Consider the following 19234-nt stretch of genomic DNA (forward strand, 5'->3'; position numbering starts at 1 on the left):
ATGCCTTCTGTAGCTCTGTGCATGGAATGGCCTCCAACAGCCTCCAGGGGCAGTGGCTTCTCGTGCAGTAGGTTACATTTCGGTACTCCACCGCGCAAAGATTATTGCCATGAGACACGTTCACAGATGCAAGCTCTAGCAGCGCTACGCCTGAATTGGCAGTCACCTGCTGCTTCAGCTTCAACCAAACGCGTGCAATGTCTGATTTGTTAATGACACAGCACCACCACGTGCCCAAAGAACACGTGGACTCTGTACAGCATATACTAGCACTTCGTTAGCTTTTGCATCGTCGACAAACCTTTGGTCCGACGAACAACAACTCCCCCCCCAACGAACGAACGGCTAACGTGGCGCCACCACCGCACCCGCACGCGGTCCCTTTTTCTACTGCCTTCACGCGCGGTCGTAGCCTCGTATAGTATAGGTGAGCGGCCACCGGGACACGCGCGCGCGGTCGAGCCGTGCCGCGAGATTCCGGCGCAGCGCCTGGTATGGGTCGGTCGGGCCGGTCCGGGGTTTACAAATTCCTCGCGCTCGCCTGGTCCAGCGCCGGACGCCATGTGTTCCAGCGTCGCCGTACCTAACCTCCTCCCACCCTTCAGCCTTGTGAGCTGTGAGTCAGCTCCCGTGGCGCGGGCAAGCGAGCGGCCACGCTGGGACGGGCGGTCCAGCGGTGCGGGCGCGACGGCGACCGTGGCGTGGCGTGGTGACCTGGCCCTGCCATCACCTCGCCTCCAGAATTGCGGTTGAGACCGACGCTGGGATTCGCCGTGGGCCTGCAAAATCGTAGAGCCGGCGTCGAATGCCAACTTGTGGGAGTATTTAGGTACCACTGCTGGGCGGCAATACGCTTGTGTGTGTGCTTTGGCGTCCAGTTCGTTGAGCAGAATATACTATTACGTGTGACAGTGATTCGATCGGGCAGCAGCAGCAGCATGCAGCGGCCGGGCGATCGCGCCAAAAAAATGTTTTGTTTACAGGTCCGGACAACGGGCAACAGCCAGCCCGCTGGAAATCGCAGCGCTTAGGCGCGTATCCGTACACGCCACTTCATCACCAGATACTAAGCGTTCTGGTACTTTACCCCAGTTCGTTCGTGGGGCAAGCCGGCAAGGGAATAATATATCTTGTCTTGTCTGCAACAGGGTGCACTGCATGCCTGGCGGTACAAAGAAAACAAGCTGTTTCTCGGCACAGTTACTTATTCAATACTCCCTCCGTTTCTTTTTATTAGTCGCTGGATAGTGCAAAATTGCACTATCTAGCGACTAATAAAAAGAAACGGAGGTAGTAGTACGTAATGCAGATTGTTGCCGGCACGTAAAAGCAGCGAGTGGTGGTAGGAGTTCAGTGCGGAAGGAGACGGCGGCACATCGGCAGAGTGGCATGGCAGCGCACGAGTCCGAATCACATTTTACACGGCCAGGTCACTGTCCCTGGCTCTTGCTTGTCCGTAATGCGCTCGCCCCGGCAACCCTGTCGCGTTAAACCCATAAGCTAATCCTGTCATGTCCCGGGATCCCCCCATCACTTTCAGAAAAGGCCCGATTCAAACCTACCTTCCTGCCGTGTTCCCTTGGTCACGAGCGCGCTCTATATATCGGCTTGGTTTCCTCTGGATGGCCGGCCACTTGACCTGACCACCACCAGCAACAGCACCACGCACGCACGCACGCATAACTCACACGCGAGCCACAGGAACGACAGGACAGAGAGACATTGCCGCGCTGCGTTGCGTGCCACAGCCACACACACGAACTCCAGCGGCTGTGTTCCTGTGCGAGCGAGGCAATGCAAGCAAGCAGGAGCAGGAGCAGGAGCAGGATGGGTTCTTTGCACCACCCGCGGTCACCGGAGGAGAACTACGTGAGGCTGCAGGGCCGGCGGGGGCGGCGGCGGGGGTTTCGGCTGTGCCCGAGGAACCGCTTCTTCTCCGTGCGGCGGCTGCGGGTCGAGCTGCTCACGTTCCTGGGCCTCGTCGGCCGCTACGTGCGCCTGCTCGTGCGGAAGCTGTCGGCTAGCAGCAGCGGCGGCGGTGGCGGCTGCGCGCGGAGGACCGGCAGCAGAAGGGTTCTCGTCGTGACGACGACGACGACGACTGCCGGGAAGAAATACAAGGCGCCGGCGCCGGCGCCGATCGTGCGGTCCAACTCCTTCTACTCCCAGGCCATCGCCGACTGCCTCGAGTTCATCAAGCGCAACTCCGTGCCCGCCGAGGACTACGGCAGCCTCAGCGCCCGGAGGTAAGTAGCCTAGTAGGCAGCTAGGCGCTCCAGGGCTCCAGGCTCCGTCGTCCGTCTGGAGCAGCTGGCAGCAGGACAACAGGATCGAAGAAGAAGAAACACGCTTACACGCTACCCGAGTGGCGTGGCCGTGGCACATACATATGCGTGTTCCCATCGGAGCCATACAGATGTGGATCTTCTGGTACATACACACGTACGGATGTAATAGAGTGTTTGAAACTTCTAGAGTTGCAAATGCATGTTGAACTTTTTTTTGATGGCATGTTCGTCTGCACACGCTTGCCATACATTTACCATCTATCGTGTCGTCGCTCAATGGCCTGTAGAGGGGAGTGGTGGCGGTACGAGTACGATCGACGCTGGAGCCATTTCTTAATTTTCGTCATGACCCGTGCGTTTATTCCTTTTTTTCCTGAATAAAATAAGCAAGCGATGACGACGGGACGGGCCGGGAGTGGTCTTTGACGTACGAAGCTTCTTAAATTTTCGTTTCTGTGTGCCCAGCTGAAAACGGGGTGGGGGTGTGGTTTCCGACCAACGCAAATTCCAGAAATGCTAAACAACCAAGTCTAGCCTGCCATTACTCTATTTTGTCTTAGGGCATGTACAGTGGAGAGACACTAAAACGGTTCTCTAAGCACAGGAGACAACTAAGAGACTCTATTGTACAATGGAGTGTCTATAAACGTAGTCTATTAATAAATACAGAATTAAATGTATTTGTATAGCATCAGATCGATAGAACAGACGACAAATTCGTACAGTGGGAAGTGAGGCGTCTGTTGTTACTTGGTTTACGAGCCAGAGGCGTCTCTTCACGGAGAGACGGCTCTAAGATTTTTTTGCAAATAACCCCCTAAAACACCTTAACAGCCCCCACATTAAACACCACTGTACATGCCCTTATCGGTTACACAGCTGAAGGATTAGTTGGAGTGGTGTGGATAACGCTGGTTTGTCATTGGTCTTAGCTACTCTGTATTGGTCCCTCGGCCTCGGGTACATACATATCACGATTCTGGTTGGCGGTTTGGCGTGACTGCCATTGTATCATTCAAAAAAAATCCTACTGTACTAGTACCATGTTTTCATATGGTGGCTATTGAGTTGTATCTAAGGGTGACAATGAACTCTAAATTTTACACTATAAGATTTAAGGATCAAGTCGGGTTAGAATCGAACTTTATTTATATTAATTTTTTAACTAAAATTTATTTAGCGTCCTAACATTTTATGAAAAAAGTCATGATCTATTACCAATCCTAGTTGTATCTTTCAGTCAATTCAACCTAAAAGTTTAAGACGTTGTCCGGCTGCTGCTGTTGCTACAGTGCTCTGTGAGAGAGTTTGCAGCCACATCCACAGCCGTTTCTCTAGCTCATGGTACATTTGTACACATGGTACATATACAGTCAGACTAGTCTACTCGTGATGGAAATTACCCTGGACATCGGTTTGTCCATAGCCGATAGAAAAGCCCAGCATGGCTCGGATGTGGATCAGTGAAATCAACCAATGGGCCACGCGATCGTCTTCTTTATTCCAGTCCACTGGAACAAAACGCTGCAGCCGAACCATCTCTGCGAACAGAAAAAGAGAAGCGCCGAAGCGGTCTTCTGTCTCTGCTTTTACCATGAAGCATGAGCCAAAAGGATGGTTGGTGGTGGGCGCTGGGCAGTCGGCCGCGTGTTCCTATGCGCGTGTTCGTGGTTCTCCCATCTGTAACGAAAGACAGCATCATTAAAAGGCCCTGACAGAAAAACACAAAGCAAATGCGCGTACCATTACCAAGATTAAGCAAGACGGATCGCTAGGACCATGAGGAGTATCTGATAAAATGTATCCTGATAAAATGCACACGGTGTTTGGTTCACTCACTGGTAACGTAAATGATTTTAGGAATGGATCGCGGAAGGGGCAGGAGTGGGATCAGTGATTATATGAACTGTTTGGTTGGGTATGGTAACGCTATCGTGGAGTCAAGTAAAGCAAAAAGTGCTTGAGCAGCGGCAGCCAGTAATGCGGTAACGCTTGGGTAGAGGAGGAATCAAAGGTCCAATTATGCCTTACGGCCCGATCTTAACCAAACGCAAGTAACACTTTCTATTTTCCTGCGTGAACAGTGTAACTTTATATTTTTTACGATCCAAACAGCATCATAGGACTTTCGGTAACACACGAGGTGAGAGATTAACTTTAAGTTTTATAAAACAACTGCCTCGTATAAAAGCAAAATTTAGAATTACGAGACAGCTTATATACCATTCTATTCATCGTTATTATGAGTAATACACTACAACCTAAAAGACAACATTGCGCAGAAATCTAAGAGCCTGTTTGGTGGTTGTTTTAGTTCAAAAACTAAAGTATAGTTCAAAGACTGTGTTCAGAACTCATTAAATGACTTTAATCATAATGCCCTTTATCATTCTCCCGCATTACTTCTCCCTTGAGAGACTAAGGACTAAAGCCGTTCAGTCTCTCTTTAGTCGCACTGTTTCACAATTTAGAGAGATCTTTAGTCCCTCAAACCAAACAAGTTCTAAAATTAGGTAGCATTATATGTGACCATCTAGAAACAACATCAATGATCGCATTAAAAAGACATCAATTTACTCTGAAAAGAAAGAAAGAAAGAAACTGACCTGCAGCTGGGAGGCTAGACATCGATGCAAATGAGTTCAGCATAACACCACAATTAACACAATAATGTGAGACTTGAGCAATAGAGATATCTAAGGAAAAACTTCAAGGCAGTAATCACGAATAGGTATCCAGTAAATAGTTCAGAGTTCAGACATACTTCTGGATCCTAACGATAAGAATAGCATGCTACTAAGCAGCATAAATCATCAGGTATCTCAATCGTGAGCTCATGACAACCCATGGCATAAACGCGCATCAGAGAGCGGCTTTCAGCACCGACAACTGACTATTCGATGGATTGCTGGTTGCTACACCTAAATATAGTCAATCAGACTTTCCCTCCTGTGCACCGATCTCCTGCAGGTAGTGCTCAGCGTCCAATGCAGCCATGCACCCTGCAACATCCGCGAATAAATAAAGAATTAGCTATTGACGCTCATTCACACGTGCTCAGCTGAAAGAAGATAATGCCAGTTTCCACAATTTATCTTATGAAGAGACTGAGACAACCACCAACTTACCTTACGACTCTAGCAACAAAGACTATAGCCCTTGCTCTAAGTTTAGACTTAATGTTTGAGGTTAGAACATTTCCTATCCTTTGGTGCTTGTGCATATCATTGTAGTTGTACCGAAGAGGCTTGTAGTCTTTGGAGATAACACTAGCTGCGTTTATGGTGTGGCTTCCGCCGTGTACTTTAAGGGAACGAAGTCAACAACGATTCAACCGAAAACTCAATAGTGAAGACAACAGATAGCATCTGAGGGAGACCACACCGAAGACCCACTCACCCGTGAAGTTATCGGACTGGGAGCTTGGCCCTCGCGTGGGCATCCTTGTGAGGGGCTCCAACAAGGATTAAGGGAAAACTTACGTGGTTCTCGATACCTCAGTATTTTACCAGAGTTATCAACAAGAGTTTATATCTCTATCGCACTTAAGCTTCCACATTTATATTGTGTATCTTGATTGTGTTTTATCTCTCTAGCTTAGTTGATAGGTATGGAACCTATGTTACGTAACTCTTTATGGAAGATATGAAATCACTTAGTCAAAATTGTAATTCCACATACATAGTTTATTTATTGTATAAGTTTTGACTAGATAAAAATAAGAGGCTTAATTAAAGAAAAAAAAAGATTGCATAATCCACCCTCTTAAAAGGCGATGGAGTCTCCTAGACACCCTTAGGGCTGGTTTGATGATCAGGGAATTGGAGGGGATCCATGGTGGATCCCCTCCAATTTCTTGGTCATCAAACCAGCCCTTAACAAGGTGAGGCACCCGCACCACCCAGTGCTTAAACCTAGGTGGGCAGCTCGACCCAATCGGAGCTAGCCAACTGAGCCCCCGCTCGGTTTTCAGAATCACATCAAAGTTTGAGAAAAAACAAACCAAAACCATAGTTGTTAAGGGGGCCGGTCGCCTTACGCATAGTTGTCTCACCTTACGCATTATCGCTTAAAAGGGGGCCGGTCGCTTTACCTCGCCTTGTTGCCTTAACAACTACGACCAAAAGTAAATGCATGCATTTCTTGGCGGGTTAAATAATAACTAATACATTTTATACAAAGCAGATGAACCTCGTGTCGTGTACACATTTTCCTAGAGAAAACAGGTAACCCTTTAACTTTTTCTGAAGTGAAAAGAGTAATTGCACTGGTTTATTCATTCGTTAAACAAATCAATCATGCATGAAATAGACATAATCATCTGTGCAGTACAAGAACACTTTGCCGTGTAGAAGTTATCATAATTTCAATCATGATTTAAATTATTTCAAATGATCCGGTATATCTTAGCTGCAGCATTTTTTAACTAAATGGTTTTCTTCTGGGCAATGGGCATATCTCAAACAAAACTCTACTTGCTATTGCATTGCATTATTGCTCAGTACAGTTTTAATGTTATTATACTTATGTCAATCCAGAGCTCTCAAGAACACATGAGTTAGACTGGACATATATTTGTTAACCTCATGCATGTATGCAATAATTTATGACTTTCTTTTCTCATGATTTGCAGTAAAGCCCAGATTACCACTTCACAATAGCGCTCTCCATATGCTCAGTTGCTCTAAATTCAGAAATCATTTGGTTAACTTCACAATGAAATGTACCCCTTTTTCTTTTTTACCTGTGTATAAAACTATACTATAATGATGGACATATAGAGAAATCACTAAATTTGACACTAAATCTATTAAGAACCTAATGTGGGCACGGGGTGCTACCACGGTTTCACCCTCCGTGCTGACACTCTGGACCCGCCCCACGCGCCCTGCCTCGGGGGCTGTGCCCTATGGGCCCCACCGCCCTCTCAGCTACTAGCCTATGGACCCAGCGCCCGCGCAGACAGCTACTGCGTCTGTCTAGCACCCGACCCCACCCGCGCAGGTAACACCAGACCACGTGTAACTTAATGTTTAGAAATAAACAATAATTATATAAAAAATAGTGCAGAGCGAGAACTCAAACCCGCACCCTCTGCTCCAGAAATTTGGGACTAACCACTAGACCGCACGTACCTTAGTGTTTAGAAATAAACAATAATTATATTTGAATAAATATCTCAGTACCTATTTATATGATATATAAAAACCGTAGCAAAGCACGGGTAACTAGCTAGTTTGACACTAAAGTACTTTATAGCATTGTTTTGAATAAATTCCTCATGTTTTGAAGTCACATCTTGAGTAATTTGACATTGAACTACAGAAATTGAATTGCTTCAAATCATCATGAATAACTCCTATTGCACCTTAATCAAGTTCCTCTATGAAGCCTCATACTCCCACTACATTGCTAAACGAAAAAAACAGAGCTACTAAGCAATTTAGGTTAACAAGTAACTAAGAGATTTGTACAAAGCAGATGCATCTAGTATGCAGACTTTCCTTGAGAAAACAGGTGACTTTTAACTCCTTTATTTCTCAGTTTAACAAACCACAGAAGCATGAAGCATATAATTATTTGTGCAGTTCATGAGCACTTTACTAAGTCGAATTTATCATAATTTCAATCCTTTGATTTAAAGAATTTCACTGGTATATCTTAACTGAAGCATTTTAAGCTAATGAACAGTTTAGATCGTGAGATATTGAGGGGGGAGAGGAAACAGAGTTTGGAAATATTCTGTTTGGTTTGCAAGAATGGAAACAGGGAAGGAAAGGGTTAAGGAAATAAGCGGCTCATCTCCCACCAAATGTATCCTGTTGGGAGGGTGGGTTATGACCAAGATAGGATCTCCCGGCGCTGTTGCAGTTGCAGTCTGGCCTGACACGCTTCTCAAGAGCCTCAACCTCGGCTCACAGCAGCAGTGCCATGGCAATGGACTGTGTTGACCGGAAGGGGAAGAGCTGGGCTCCACAACATGGGTGGTGGCACAGTCAGCAGCGTTGGCGCTGCTCCGATGATGGACCTACCTTCAACGCTATCACCATCTGACCTGGATGTGCTCAGTGCTGCCTCTGCATACAACCTCACCACATGGAGCTACCTGAACAGCCAACACGGTCCCCCTACCGCCCGTCAAGATCGACTGTGTCATCTTCAGTGAGAATGTGGCTTCCTGCCTGCCTGTCACACCTCCACCCATCTTTGCACTGGGCACAGCGACCTCAATCCACTTGAATCGTGCAATTGAGGAGAGTTCTAATTTATTTAGATTTGGGTTTTTTCATGATCTGGATACCCTACAAACAGCCACACTTTTGGGCGGTGTTTGCTGCCATCGATGTTATGGTGCAAGTGCAAGATGCCTTTCATCTTCTTTTGCTTGTCTCCTTCATTGCTTCCTGAATTCCCTCTTCCATTTCTGTAATTTAATTTTGTGATTTGGCTGTGAAGATTGGCTTCTGGGAGACACTTAAGAGCCTGTTTGTTTCGGCTTCTGGCAGCTTCTGGCCACCAAAAGCTGCTGCGGACTACCAAACGCTCAGTTTTTCAACCAGCTTCTATAAAATTCGTTGGGGCAAAAACCATCCAAAATCAACATAAACACATAATCGGTTGAGTCGTTGTAATAGTAGGAATCTGTCACTTTCTAGATCCTGAGCCATATGAACAACTTTATCTTCCTCCACACGTAATCGTAATGATACTCAGATTCTCCCCACAGCTAGATTCTCTCAACAGCCAGATTTTCAGAAAATCTGGTCAGAAAAAAGCTGAACCAAACAGACCCTTAGATTTGGACAGCATAGCAGCTAGGACAAGCTCATTTTTGGTTGGATCTGTGTTTAGTTGTTTACTTCTTGCTTAATTGAATTATGTTTCTCTCGTCCATTTTTTTCTCAATTGACATTGCTTTATCCCTTTCTCAGCCGAAGGTATGATGAATAATATTATAAGTATCAAATTAACAGTTATAATAATTTTTTGTTTTGATTTGATGAGGGCATTTTGACCATTCAAAATTTATTTCTCGATCCCTAACCTAGTGCAAACTGCAAAACAAACACTAGACAGGGACTGAATATTCATATCTAGATATCCATATCCTTATTCCTAACCCAACGTTTTATATCCTTACCCTATCCCACTGTGCATCAAAATGACACCTAGATGTTTTTTTAGATCTCAACCAAGACTCTACTTACTATTGTTCAGCACAGCTCTTAGTCTTATTATATTTATGCCCATCCAGAGCTTTAAGTCAAGAACACCAGAGACTTGAACTTGAAACTTATCTGATAAACCTCATCCTTGAATGGTATTCTGACTTTACTGTCTCATATGATTTGCAGTACAAATAATACATATGCCTTTGCCAAAATAAGTGAACAGGAGTAACAACTGGAAAATCCTGAAACCTCATCAACTTGGGCGTACCCAGTGCCGTAGGCTTCCCGCACTGTGCGGGGTCTGGGGAAGGGTATATTTTAGCGCCAAGCCTTACCCGCATAATATGCAGAGGCTGGGGCTCGAACCCGGGACCTTCCGGTTACAGACGGTAGGCTCTACCGCTGCACCAGGCCCGCCCTTCAAACCTCATCAACTTGGAATCACAAAAATGATCCCCACATGCTCAGTTGCCCCAAATTCAGGAATCTTTTAGTCAACTGCAACGTTGAAAACTACCCTATATGGAAACCAAATCACCAGATTTGTGACTAGAGGATGTTGAGCGGTATCCCAATAATCTATCCTCCAATACAATTTTGGGGTGGACCACATGCTGTTGGCGAGATACAAGGCATGGAGACCACTGGAGTAAGGGAAAAGTATAGTTAGAGCATCTCCAGTAGCTCACCAATAATTCATCCCCAATAGGATGATATTGATGATCATCAATAGTGTTTTTTTGGAATATTGGGGGAAATGCTCAAGCAGATCACCAATAAACCTTCCCAAAACATGGGACCCATTTGTCAGATATTAATACTTTTTTCTTTCCTTTTTCTCTCAATCAGTCTCTCTTCTCCAACCGCATACTCCATCCCCAACCTGGTCCCAGCCACATAGGACACCGCGATCTCAGGCCCAACTCCAGCCTGACGCGGATTCTGGCAAGCATCACAGATCGAGCATCCCCGGTCAGTGAAGTCTCCCCCAAGCTGCAGATCAAGCATCACGTGGAGGCTCTGGCAGTGCAACAAGGTCATGGAACGGTGGCTTCCGTGATAGCAAGGGCACAGCTGCCACAGCCACCAGCCGTGCCGGGCGGCGAGCAGCAGATGTAGGGCCGTGCTCGGGCAGCGAGGGGCGACACTTCAGACGGTGAGCTGCAGGAGCCAGGCCATGCTTGGGTAGTGGCGGGCGTTCTGGAAGCAGGAGGTGCGTGGTGAGCCCAGAGCTATGTGTGGGTGGTGGCGGATGCAAGAAACGGACAACAGCAGTTGCTTGCCCACCTGTTGTATTGGGGGAGGTGCATCTCCCCCTTTATTTGAGGGGAGTTTGGCTTGTTTTTGGTGATCACCGATTAATGAGAATGAAAAGAGGGATCTACTGCAGCAAAGATTTTGAGCCAACTCCCCAGTATGGTGGTTGGATTGGGGATAGGGGAGCTGTTGGAGATGCTCGTACCACCAATATGACAAGTTTATGAGGTTAGAGGAGGTATTGGGGAACTGTTGGAGGCTCTTTAAACTACTTTACTAGCCAGTTGCCCGTGCTTTGCTACGGTTGTTATATAATTATTGTTTATTTCTAAACACTAAGGTACGTGTGGTCTGGTGGTTAGCCCCAAATTTCTAGAGCAGGGGGTGTGGGTTTGAGTGCTCGCTCTGCACTATTTTTTGCGCGGTGTGGTAATTGAGCGGGCAGGGTCAGGTGCTGGGCAGGCGCAATAGCTGGTTGCGCAGGCTTTGGGGGTCCACAGGGCAGTAGCTGAGAGAGTGTTGCGCGGGCGCTAGGCATGGGCACACAAGACACGGCGCCGAGGCGGGGCGCGTGGGGCAGGCCCAGAGTGTCAGCGCAGAGGGTGAAACCGTGGTAGCACCAGGCACCCACATTAGGTTCTTAATAGAGTAGTATAGATATGCGTTGTTTTGTATTACTTGTATTTTTAAGTTAAAAAGTAACTATAAGAGACACATCTTGGATAACGTTGTGATATAGATACTGAGAATAAATTGCTTCAAATCATCAAGGAATGCATCTGGTGTTACTGGAAAGTAAGAATATAACCTATTATGCCTTAACCAATTTCCTCTTTGAAGCCTCATACTCTCAGTCTCACTACATTGCTAACAAAAACTGAGCCTAGCACTGAACATTCATGGTTTCTACTGAAACTCACAGGGGAATAGAAGCTCCCCTGATTGATATGTATGAACATTAATCATGAGGAGTAGAGTAAAACCTGATCCAGCGGCAGTAATGGCCTGACGGTACTTCTTGTCCTGCACGTCGCCAGCAGCAAATACACCCTTTACACTGGTGTGAGTGGAACCTGGCTTGGTTTCCACATAACCATCTGAATCGAGTTCAAGCTGTCCGCCCAGGAATTTGGTCGCCGGCTCATGCCCGATGGCGAAGAAGAGGCCAGACACCTGAAGATCCGAGACCTCACCATTCAGTAGGTTCTTAACCTTTACGCCAGCCAATGGGCCGCCGTTTGCGCCGCCATAGGCCTCGACAACTTCCGAGTCCCAGAGGACCTTAATTTTGGGGTTCTCAAGCGCCCTGGCCTGCATGATCTTGGAAGCACGGAAGGTATTGCGGCGGTGGATGATGTAGACGTGGGAGCCGTACTTGGTGAGGAAATTGGACTCCTCCATAGCGGAGTCGCCGCCGCCTATGACGGCGATGGGCTTGTTACGGAAGATGGGGGCGGCACCGTCACAGACGGCACAGGCGGAGATGCCGCGGTTCCAGTATGCATCGGACCCGGGGAAGTGGAGGCGCCGCGCGACGGCTCCCGTGGCAACGATAACCGCATCGGCGAGGACGGTTGTGGAGTCTGCACTAACTCGGAATGGGCAGGCCGAAAAGTCGACGGCGGTGACGGTCTCGGAGAGGATGTTGGTGCCAAAGCGCAGGGACTGCGCGCGGCAGTTGTCCATGAGGTCGGCGCCCATGATGCCGTTGGGGAAGCCCGGGAAGTTCTCGACGTCGGTGGTGGTGGTGAGCTGCCCGCCCGCGGCGATGTCGTTGGCCATCCAGCCCTCGAAGAGCACAGGCTTGAGCTCCGCGCGGGCCGCGTAGATGGCTGCCGTGTGCGCAGCGGGACCGCTCCCGATGATGCAGATGCGCGTGCGGAGCGGAGCGGCGGCGGATCCCTCCATAGCTGCTTACTCAGTTTGGCTTGGCTTCGCGGCGGCGGCGGCGGTGGTCAAGAGGGTTCTTGCGCGCTCTGAAATCTGAAATTACAGTTCACACCTCGTCGGTCTATGGTTGTCTGGTTACTGACTTGGTCACTTGGAACACCAAAAAGTTACACACCAGCTGACCAACCAACGGTGACCGCGTTGCTTCTTTATATTTCTAAGGGCTAGTTTGAGAACCCCAATTTTTTTAGGATTTTTATTTTCTTAAAAGAAATTAGTTCATTTTTTTATGCAAAATAGAAATCCTTTGAGAAATTATGGTTCCCAAACTAGCCCTAAAAAACATGAAAGTGATAATAATGTAACATGTATCAAACAATTAAACTAACATTTTTGATACGTCTGCCTGTTTGAATGAAAGAGCTAATGGTTATTTGACTGGAAAAATCTTCTCGTAAAATTAGCTAGCTAATTATTAGAGAGTGTTCGGTTTTTATGAACTAATTTTTGGTCTCTCTATTTTAGTCCCTAAATTATCAAACGCAAAGACTAAAGGGTGTTTGGTTTCTAGGAACTAATTTTTAGTCCCTCAATATTGTTTCATTTTAGTCTCTAAATTGCTAAATATGGAAACTAAAATAGAGTTTTAGTTTTCGTATTTAGTAATTTAAATACTAAAAAATAGAATAAAATAGAGGGACTAAAAATTAGTCCCTATAAACCAAACACCCCCTAAGAGATATTCAACTTAGAGACTAAATGAGAATAAAATAAAGAGACTAAAAATTAGTCCCTAAAAATCAAACATCCTCTTAACTAATTTGCCAAAAGTACCTAATAGCTAGACTAATAACTATATCGTTTCAATGTTTTCAACAAGTTTTAACAGATCATTCAATATGACCTTAGAATTTTTTGAATCCATTCGTAGGGGTTATTTAGATGCACTATAGATAAGAGTTAGTTAAAAGATATAGAAAGTGGTTTTTATGCAAATGACTCTCGAAGTGATAATTTAGAGAGTGAAATTTAGAAAGAGTTTTGGAGATACTCTAATAAATACCTAGCTAACTATTAGTTAATTTGCTAAAAGGAGCTAATAGTTGAACTATTAGCTAGAGTGTTTGAATGTCTTCAGATAATTTTAGCAGCTAATTATTAGCTCTAGAGCATTCAAACATTCTCTTAATCTTGATTTTTCATATCTACTCATTTAAACCACAAGTTGGTTTCGTATGTCGTTTGTCACGCGCGAAGCGCGTGACGATAGATCTATTTTTCACCTCCACGTCTTGCCTAAAAATCAAGTCATTACCTCCGAGATGGGACGCTAGAAAACCCCAAACCCAACATGATATGAAGTCAAATACAGTGCAGCGCTTCTAAATAGTACCACCTTGCTAACTAAAGGAAGACGAGCAATCGAGCGGGCTATAAAAAAAGGGGTAGGTCTTCTTTTTCAACTTATATCTTTCTCGACCTTTTGGCTAAGATAGAGTATAATATCAGTAATTTAATATATAGTATAAGAGCCATATGTCCACTTAAATTTTATTTTTTATGGGGAGTGCTCACTTTAATTTTGAATTTATTTTTTGCGGAGGGTCCACAAACTGATTTGCCACTAGACCCTCAGGTCTCGTACAACTGTAACACTATACCATCAAATATGATTGGTGTACCGTCAGAGTCCACGAACATTTTATTAGTTTATACCATTATATAATCCACCAATTTAAATTTTGCAAGACCCATCCAACTAAATCACCCACACTCATAACATCCAATAAATTCACCAAACAAATTGCACCCAAAATTAACACACCATCAAAACCAACGGTTCAGATCGTTGAATAATGCTCTCTCTCTCTCTCTTACTCACTCAAATCTAATGGATAATATTGTTTGGACCATCTCTTAATGCCTCATCCCTTTCCATCTCCCTACCTCGTGACCCCATCGCTCCAGCCCCCCATCCTCGCATGTCCTCGTCCCCTGTCACTCACTCGCATTGTCGCCGCTGTCAACCCCTTCCCTCCTCGAGATCGTATCGTTACCATAGGCTAACTATATGCTAGTAAGGTTAAAAATACTCTTCAACAACTCATTGTTTATACTCTCTATCTTTTCGTAGTTGAGGAAACCAACCCAACTACGTGCCAATATCCACGCTTTTCAATCGACCAAGACTGGAAGGACGTGTGAAGAAAATATGCTCCGTGTTGAGCATGTAGTCGATTCATGACTCGTTAGATTTTACACTACAATAATATGTGCAAAGAATGTGGATGGGAACCTGTTGGGTATCTAGGAACGGAGTACCCGAAGTAAAGCACATAAATCTTTTGGTTGTACGACTAAGTACCCGCCAAGTAAGCCAGCGAGACAGAGTGGCAGACCAAGTCCCCGCTGAGCAGGCCAACGAGACAGAGTGGCTGACCAAGTCGTCGCCGAGCAAGCCAGCGAGGCAGAGTGGTTGACCAAGTCTCCGCCAAGCAAACCTGCGAGGTGGAGCGACCGACCAAGTCCACGTCGAACAAGCCAGCAAGGCGGAGTGGCCAACCAAGTCTCCACGCCCACGAGGTGGAAACCTAAGCTCAATGGTATAGGCCCACATCCACCGCGATAAGACGTGTCATCGTCACGCCAGAACATGTGCACACTACACAAGACAAGCCTCACGGGAGACCTCAGCATAGGAGTGCCAACAGTAGCACGCAAGTCGGAAAGGACGGGAGAACACACCGGACCAAATGTGAGTACCGTGAAGGATGGGAGGAGACACAAGCAAGGCGTGCGGTGGACGAGGCCACACAATGCACAAACCATGTATGAGTACAAAATCGTGGGAACCACCACACGTTGCCATCAGACGTCAGCAGCGGACTCGCTACAGGAGCCAGCGCAAAGAACGGATAAGGCTCGCCCTCTCTATCTCCACTCTCTCAGCCTCTCTTTCTCTTCAGCAAGGAAGGGCCCCCATTGTAAGGCTTCTCTCTTAAGATATAAAGGGAAGAGGTACACCCTTCAAGACACACAAGCACACCGTTGTAACATGCTCCTGAGCAATACTATGATCAACACTACACTAGAATATGGTGTGTCGGCGTCTCGGACCCGGTGGGGTCCCTTGGACCGACCAGTGAAATCGTTGCGTGTCCCTGCTCAGATGGGTTGGCGCGGGATGGAACACAAGAGGTGGGACAAGCCTTGTATTATCCTGCACCAGGGGTGCCGCTCGCAGTAGGGGTTACAAGCGCGTCGCGTGAGAGAGGGAGAGACACAGAGTTCGTCAGCCGCTTCCCTCGCGCGAACCCCCCTCAGGGTGGCCCTGGACCTCCCTTTTATAGAGGCAAGGAGAGAGTCCAGACGTACAATGGGGGCGTAGCTATGCACTAACGTGTCTGGCAGTGGAGTGCCTAAGCCCTGTGTACATGCCAACGTGGCCGTTGGGGAGAGCTTGGGCCCTGTACATGTGATGGCATGGCCGCCGGAGGAGCGCCTGAGTCCTGTAGGAGCCCAGCTGGCAGCGCGGCGAGGATCCTGCTGACGTCTCCTTGCTGTCGTAAGGGGCTGAGAGCCACCGGCGTCATGGTGCACGCGGGGCACCATCATTACCCGTCGCCGGGGTAAGCCAGATGGGACGCCGGTCTTGTTCCTTGTAGCCTGAGCAGGCTAGGAATAGGGAAATAATGTATCCTGTTGGGGACTTGTTCTCAAATGCTAAGAATTAAGAACAAGGCAACATAGAAAATGTTAAGTATAAAAGTCCTTCGTCCTCCATAACATTATATCCCTTTGGAATATAAAGCATCTCGGACGAAGGTTACGAAGGACGTACTTTCGTAAGCATGACAACGAGGAACGAAGCATTCATATAAATCATGAGATATGAAAATATTTAAATGTTATCATAAAATCATCTCCATTTCTATTATTATAAACGAATGTAAATGACTTCAAATTACAAATGTACCTTCGGTCTTGAAGAATACAAGTGTGATGCGAAGGCAAATGACAGGTTCGCGTGAACAGTACGGGGGTACTGTTCATCTATTTATAGACACAGGACGCAGCCTGTGACGAATTACAATTATGCCCTTTACAAAAGTTTACAACATTATCTTAGACCTCTATGGATAAAAAGGTCATTCTATCTTTATGTCGGTTTGTAACGCCGAAGCTCTATAAAAAGGAACCTTCGGCCATTTCCTGGGGACGATTTCAGCCGAAGCTGCTTCTTCGCGCAAGACCTTCGGCGCAACGAAGCATGGCCCCAACAGTAGCCCCTTTCGCGGCGCTAGATCGTTTTTCGTAACGAGCTTGAACCGTGAAAAAATCCTCTCAAGCTTCGGGAAGCCGAAGGTCCAAAAAACACCTTCCCTGAGCTCGTTGCCGAGAAACGATTCATTTCCCGAGATCGTGTCGGTCCCACCTTGCAGAGTCACTGTTTGGTCTTTGCGGTCCACTGCGCAGCGAGTACAAGTTACTGCCCACCTGGTGTAAAAACCCTGCCGCTTCGCCTTCTTACCTGCAGCACTATATAAACAGACGAGTAGGTGTGAAGTTACCACAGCATTTACTGCTATTTGCACTGTTTTGCTGCCAAAATTTTTAACCATCACCGAAGCTTGCTTGTCAGGCTTGAACGAAGCTCCATCTTGAAGCCTGCTTCGGAGAAAAAAGTATTAAAGTTTCACAAGTTCATAATCAAATGGCCAGAGTTCGCTCTACAGCTAGGGTTGAGCGTGAGGGGGACGAAACTGAAGCTTCGGAGACTGTGCCCATCTCCGAAGCGATGCAACGCTCCGGACTGGTGACTGCGGAAGAAATGCCTGCTGCCGAAGCAAACCCGACAGCTGCCGAAGGAGAAGGGAACATTGAAGAAACCGACTCCGAAGATGACTACCGTATTGCCATGCCCAGCAAACCCAGCCACCTAGACTTCGGAAAATCGACTGTTTCAAAGGTTGATCTCGCCAAGATGGTGAAAGCAGGTTTTTTCAGTGAAGATCAGAAGAAGCTACTTCGCTTCGGGGGAGAAGAGACCACCCCGAAGCCAGAGAAGGACGAGGTTGTCATCTTCAAAAGCTTTTTAAAGGCTGGGTTAAGATTCCCTGTTCACGAGATTGTTGCGGAGATATTGAAGAGGTTTGGCATCTACCTTCACCAGTTAACTCCTAACGCTATTGTTAGGCTTAGCGTTTATATTTGGGCCCTCCGAAGCCAAGCAGTGGAGCCTTTTGCTGACAGTTTCTGTCGAGTTCATGAATTGCATTATCAAACAAAGGCCAGAAAAGATGGGCTTCATGAAAACTTCGGTTGCTACAATTTTGCCTACCGGAAAACCGCAAAATTTCCTGTAATTAGCTACCGAAGCAAATGGCCGGCAGGCTGGAAATCAGAATGGTTCTATGTCAAGGTTGATGAGGACAAGGAGAAGCTTGTGCAAAGTCCACTCGAGCTAACTTTCGGAGAAACCCGACCCCACTGCAACATGACACCAGAGGGTCAAACTCAACGGGCAATGGATGAATTCAGAATCATTGCAGAGCATATTGGTACCAGGGATCTGGTTCAAGAATTCTTAGCATTCAAAGTCTTCCCTACTCTGAAAAAATGGGAAATGCCAAAGTTAAAGGGGGAGAAGAAGGAAGGGGATCTTGTCCGACTTCCTTACCACTTCAGATTCAAGAAATATTTTAAGAAGCCCTGCCAAGAGTGGCTGGACACAGTTGAGGTGATGTGTAATGAAATTCTTGGAAATTATTCGAAAAAAGAAGATCAACTGATGACAGCAGCCTTCGGCACCCGTCCAAAGCGAAGGCTGAACCGAGTGTTTGATGCACTGGGCTTCGAATATCCTGACTATGCGCAGCTGAACAAGGGTGCTGAGGGCCAGAGAAGAAAAAGAGAGGCCGAAGCTTTAAACAAGGATGAAGAACAACCACCAAAAAAGAAGAAAATTGTCAAGAGAAAAATATCAACTCCAAAGCGAAAACTATCCGAAGAAGAGGGGACCCCCACACCACCTTCTACCAGCGACGTGGAGGAAATTCTAAAGGTAATGACTGAACCCATGCCCACGAAGCTAAGTCCATTAGGGCCTCGACTGACGAAGCTTTTTCAAAAGGTGGCGGAGCCGGAAAAAACGAAGATAACCAAAGCAAAAAGGCAAAGAATTATTGCCGTAACAGAAGTTATTGACAAGACGCCACCGAGAGCATCAATTCAGAAAACAGCAGCTACTGAAGACACAACAAACGTCGAAGTCGCACCTCCGGAGGTCGCGGCTACCGAAGCCGCTACAGCCGAAGATGTGAACTTAGAGACTACCATTGAGAATATTGACAAAATTTTAGAAGACATGGCTGCAGAAGAAGCTGCCGCTGCTGCTAAAAAAGTCGTGGCCGCAGTGCCTGAGAAGGGGAAAGAAATAGCCGAAGTCGTTTCGGACGACGAAGCCTACACATTTCGAAATTTAATTGGGCAAAAACTTTCGGAGGACGAAATAGAAGAGCTAAAAGACTATGCCAAATCTTGCGGATACAGGCCAGGAGCTCTTCTATTCGGAGGTGTGGACGATGAAAAATTAGGCTGCATTCGAGACCAAACCGGAGCTAAGGT

At 46.7% G+C, this 19234-nt stretch overlaps 2 protein-coding genes across 2 annotated transcripts; one reads left to right on the forward strand and one right to left on the reverse strand.

The window, feature by feature from the left end:
• Positions 1 to 1632: 1632 nt before the first annotated feature.
• On the forward strand, positions 1633 to 2511 carry LOC100277464 (uncharacterized). The gene has a single exon (NM_001151015.2). The coding sequence runs from the start codon at positions 1795 to 1797 to the stop codon at positions 2248 to 2250; it is 456 nt and encodes a 151-aa protein (NP_001144487.2). The 5' UTR covers positions 1633 to 1794; the 3' UTR covers positions 2251 to 2511.
• A 2472-nt stretch (positions 2512 to 4983) lies between these two features.
• On the reverse strand, positions 4984 to 12715 carry LOC100283742 (uncharacterized). The gene is made up of 2 exons (NM_001156641.2): positions 11701 to 12715; positions 4984 to 5290 (listed from the first exon to the last, which is right to left on the reverse strand). The coding sequence occupies exons 1-2, from the start codon at positions 12623 to 12625 to the stop codon at positions 5220 to 5222; spliced, it is 996 nt and encodes a 331-aa protein (NP_001150113.2). The 5' UTR covers positions 12626 to 12715; the 3' UTR covers positions 4984 to 5219.
• Between the last annotated feature and the right edge of the window lie 6519 nt (positions 12716 to 19234).

The sequence above is a fragment of the Zea mays genome, chromosome 5 (genome assembly GCF_902167145.1).
Source record: "Zea mays cultivar B73 chromosome 5, Zm-B73-REFERENCE-NAM-5.0, whole genome shotgun sequence".
NCBI classification, from domain to species: domain Eukaryota; kingdom Viridiplantae; phylum Streptophyta; class Magnoliopsida; order Poales; family Poaceae; genus Zea; species Zea mays.

Bases quoted from the DNA above. Each gene is read 5' to 3' on its own strand.
- LOC100277464 (NM_001151015.2), top strand. From the start codon at position 1,795: ATGCAAGCAAGCAGGAGCAGGAGCAGGAGCAGGATGGGTTCTTTGCAC.
- LOC100283742 (NM_001156641.2), bottom strand. From the start codon at position 12,625: ATGGAGGGATCCGCCGCCGCTCCGCTCCGCACGCGCATCTGCATCATC. The intron at 5,291-11,700 runs GTTTTACTCTAC...CGGATGTTGCAG, and splicing joins CATTACTGCCGCTGGATCAG to GGTGCATGGCTGCATTGGAC.